We start from the raw sequence: 4,264 nt of genomic DNA, 5'->3' as shown, positions 1-4,264 counted from the left end.
CTTGTGGGGCACAAGTAAGCAGTGGTTATGGGGTGGGGATGTACGGGAGGGATGGTTTTTCTAGGATGTAGTACAGGATGGTGAGGGGACAAGGTGAAGGAAGAGGCATGCTGTCTGTGAAGTACCTTGGCAAACTTTTTTCTCATTATCATACATGTAGCCTTCTTCGCAAATGCATGAATAGGAGCCCACCAAGTTCTTACATCGAGCTTCTCCACAGGTACTTGCATCCACACATTCATCCACGTCTGCAACCAAAACCCCCAAAAGAAACTCAATCAAATTTTAACTCCAATCATGGGAAGTTCCTAAGATTATAAGATCATAGATTCAGAGCTAGAAGGGACTTTAGGGAATTTGGTCCAACCCTTCTTCATTTTATAGAGGAAGAAACAGAGCCCCAGAGGGGTTAAATTACTTATCCAAGGTCTAATAAGTAGGTTTTCAGTCAGTCAGTCAGTCAACAAACATATATTAACCACTTATGTACCAGGCTCATTGCACATGGCTCATTCACTGACTTGAACACAAGTCCTCTAGCATCATGCCTAATGTTCTTTCTACTATATCACTTGTCCTGAGCAAATTGTCAATTACTCTGTGTTACTCAGAGACTTTCTAATGGTCTTGGCTAGCTTGATGCTTTCAAAAAGGGTTGAGTAGCTTATAGTCTCACCAAATCTTACTCCCCTGACTCACTTGACTCTATCAGTCTGAAGTCCTATCCCCCTTAGCTGCTTTCACAGCACTGACAGTGACTGAATATTCTGGCATAGTTCTAAATCACAAAATATAACAGACTCTCCATATATAAGACAGAAGCAAAACATTTATTCAGGCACCAGAAAACCAAATCCCAGCAACAGAAAGCCAAATCCCAACACCAGAAAACCAAATCCATTATAGCAACAAAGAAGTTAATACACCATAACACAGCATGGAGCCACACAATCCTTTAGCCTTCCCACAAACACTCACAAGTCTAGCTGTCTCCTTGCCTGTGTCATCTCTCTTCCCTCCATCTAACTGCTCTGACTCCCAGCTTCCTCTTAGCTCTTCTCCACCCATTCAGCAAGCTCCTCCCACCACAGGCTCAATGTGATTACATTTGGCCTATTAAGGGGCAGGGAAGATCTTCAAATTTCCTTAGGCCTATTAAGGGACAGGGAGGATCTTCAAATTTTCATTACCATTATGGCCTCCTCCTTCCTTACCCCCTCCCCCCTCCCAAGGCATCACCTTTCTCTATGGCTTCCGTATAAACATGGTGGGGCACATGACTTTTCCTATGACCACTTTAAGTTCTTGGGATCATACATTTAGGGCTTGAAGGGATTTGGAGGCTATCTTAGCCAATCCCCCTCCCCCCCCTTTTTTTAAGCAATCGGGGTTAAGTAACTTGCTCAAGGTTACACGGCCAGTTATTTCTGGGTGTGGTGCTGAGTATCTGAGCCTGTATTTGATCCAGGTCATCCCGACACTGGAGCCGGTGCTCTTACTCACTGAGCCACCTGGCCACCCCTAAGAAATTGGGGTTAAGTAACTTGCTTGGGGTTACACGGCCAGGTGTTTCTGGGTGGGTGCTAAGTGTCTGAGCCCGGGATTCGATCTCCAGGTCTTCTCAACACTGGAGCCAGTGCTCTTACTCGCTGAGCCACCTGGCCACCCCCCTTTTTTTTAATAGATGAGAACACTGAGGACCAGAGAGAGTGAGACTTGCTGAAGGCCACACTGTTGTTCAGTCCTGTGCTGCTCTTGTGATCACATGAACCGTACTATCTAGAGGGTTTTCTTGACAAAGATACTGGAGTGGTTTACCATTTCCTTCTCTAGTCAATTAAGGCAAACAGAGATTAAGTGACTTGCCCAGAGCTACACAGCTAGTACGTGTCTGAGGCTAGATTTGAACTCAGATCTTCCTGACTCCAGGCCTAGCACTCTATGCACTGAGCCACCTAGCTGCCTTCTGAAGCTAGAATTTGAACCCAGGTAGGTCCTCTGAATCCAGTGCTTTTCTCACTGTACCAGGATGTCTTTTTCAGTTGTATAGCCAAAATCCAACTCAACAAAGAGTGGTCTATAGACATTGAGCAAACTGGTCATGGGCTTGCACCTAAATTGATTATGTTATAGAACTTCATTAAAATACTAAACCTGGAGTACTTTAATTTAGAAAAAATGGACCAAAGTTTTCACCCAAATTCTTCTTATTACTCCTATGGATCTTCTGAGATCATATAGTCACTAAACTCTCAGATCTTCATTGCTCAGACCTGATTTCTCACCCTTCTAAAGTCAGCTGCAAAAGTATTTAATATAAAATTGCCAACATTTTTCTATTGAAGTTTTCTACCTCATTTTACCATTTTCAGATGACTAGAAGTTGGATAAAGGAAGCAATTCCTTGAGTGACAGAGGGAATACCTAGAGAATAAGGTTGAGGTTGGAAATTTCCCATAATTCTTCTGATGTAGCAACAATCCTATCTGGAGCCTTTGAGATTATTTATGACCATCCTTCCAGGGCCAGCCTATGAAAGAATAGACTTCCAAAGTAAACAGCTTTGAGGAATCATTTTGCTAACCCCAGAAACGGGACTATTTCAGAAGGCTTTTGGGCATTTTGTTGTGAGTTTTGCCCTATGGGTTCCATTCTATAAGAATACCCTTGGCACAAAGAAAACTAGCATTATAGTATATGGAAAGACGGTCTTGACCTGTCTGAAAGAGGCAGCAAACTCTACATACGCTGGAGCCTTGCTATAAATAATACCACGGGCCAGGCTTTAGTCTAACAAGGGCTACATATCTGACTTTGGATCTTATTATAACATAACCTCACGTACAGCACACAGTCCCATGGCATGGACGGACACCAAGGGCAGATCATGTGATAATGCCGTTCATCACGGCACGGCTTGCTCAGAACACCCCAGCTCCCTCAAGAAAGGAACCACACCTTCTCTGTGCCCTGTGTTCTCTATTCTCAGCAGAGGAATAGGGATTCTGTAGTCTGCAGTGAATAGCCATCGGATTGCATCAGTACAGTTTCATTTCAATCAGCGGCTGGCCCATCTGTTAGCCTTGCCAATAGCAGTGCCAACTTCTCAGGTAGATTGTAGATTCAGAGCATATCTTTCCAGAACCTGATTCTTATCCCATATATCACAACCTAACAGAGGATAAGTTTGGGCAAGAAAGGTCTAGGTAAAAACTTCTAGAGCCTATTAACATAGCTCCCAGTTTGCGTCCAAGTGCCCAAATTCTGCTTGTCACTTCCAGGAATATTTTATGTACCTGGTTATCAGAAGAGCCATGCTTTCCACAAAGGGACTACTCTTTTGCTGCCAGCTACAGCTCATACAGTGGCTCAGGTTCTTCTCAGCTGGATAACATCCCAGAATGTTGTACACCCAGAGGCTTGGCCTGGTTTCTGATCACAGCACAGTGCAGCTGATAAGATCCTGGCTACATAACAATTACAGGAAAAATCCGAGGAACAACAGAGACCTTTACATAGGTCTGTACCAAGATGATGAAAGCTTTTGATAATAACAGGCCGTATCAGAGGCTTTATATCAGAAGAAAATAAGGATGAGACCCACAGAGTTTAATAACTCTGGGACAGCAAGAAAAGACATGATTGGACAAGTAAAAGGTCTTTTTAAGTCTCTTTGCTGACATAGTATAAGCTAATAAAGTTATGCTGTGTCTTGTGCCATAGAGGAAGGCCCACAGAAAGGATGCCTGGAGGATCAACTGGTAAATGTTCTACCAAGGCCCAAAGATTTCTCTGCTAAGGACAGCTATGGTGTGGATCCCATCTATGCCATATGAGGGTTAGCCAATGAAACAGGGCAAATTTAGCCTGGAAAAGAGAAGACTGAGGGGGAAGGGAGGCATTATAGCTTACAGGTGTAAATTTATGATCCTATGTCCTCATTTTTGATATCTATTGGTTGTGTGACCCCACTGAAGTACCTTGACCTCTCAGTAACCCCAGGTAGCTTTTTTTTTTTTTTTGCCTTTTGGAGGGCAATTGGGGTTAAGTAACTTGTCCAAGGTTACACAGCTAGATTAAGTGTCTGAGGTTGGAACCAAACTCAGGTCCTCCTGACTCTGGGGCCGGCGCTTTACTCACTGCACCACCTAGCCACCCCTCCAGGTAGCTTTCTAAGACACAGTTCAGTCCCTTCTCAGCATTGGTAGAGAAAAGTTCTTTACTAGGAACTCCTTTCAGTGAACTTGCATTTCCTCTCTCTCTC

At 43.7% G+C, this 4,264-nt stretch overlaps 2 protein-coding genes across 2 annotated transcripts in view; one reads left to right on the top strand and one right to left on the bottom strand.

Annotated features, from left to right (window-relative positions):
- GAS6 (growth arrest specific 6) overlaps positions 1-4,264 on the bottom strand; it is a 95,997-nt gene that overhangs the window by 27,944 nt on the left and 63,789 nt on the right. The window contains exon 7 of the mRNA XM_069094060.1: positions 126-248. Coding sequence (XP_068950161.1) covers positions 126-248 — 123 coding nt within the window. The remainder of the gene's footprint in view (positions 1-125; positions 249-4,264) is intronic.
- The window catches only part of TMEM255B (transmembrane protein 255B), a 195,641-nt gene that overhangs the window by 177,196 nt on the left and 14,181 nt on the right, over positions 1-4,264 (top strand). The gene's annotated exons all lie outside the window — the stretch shown is intronic.

The sequence above is a fragment of the Petaurus breviceps genome, unplaced genomic scaffold (genome assembly GCF_028583685.1).
Source record: "Petaurus breviceps papuanus isolate PSGF00001 unplaced genomic scaffold, PetGlider_PUasm1.0 214, whole genome shotgun sequence".
Lineage (NCBI taxonomy): Eukaryota > Metazoa > Chordata > Mammalia > Diprotodontia > Petauridae > Petaurus > Petaurus breviceps.
This window is presented reverse-complemented; position numbering and strand designations above follow the sequence as displayed.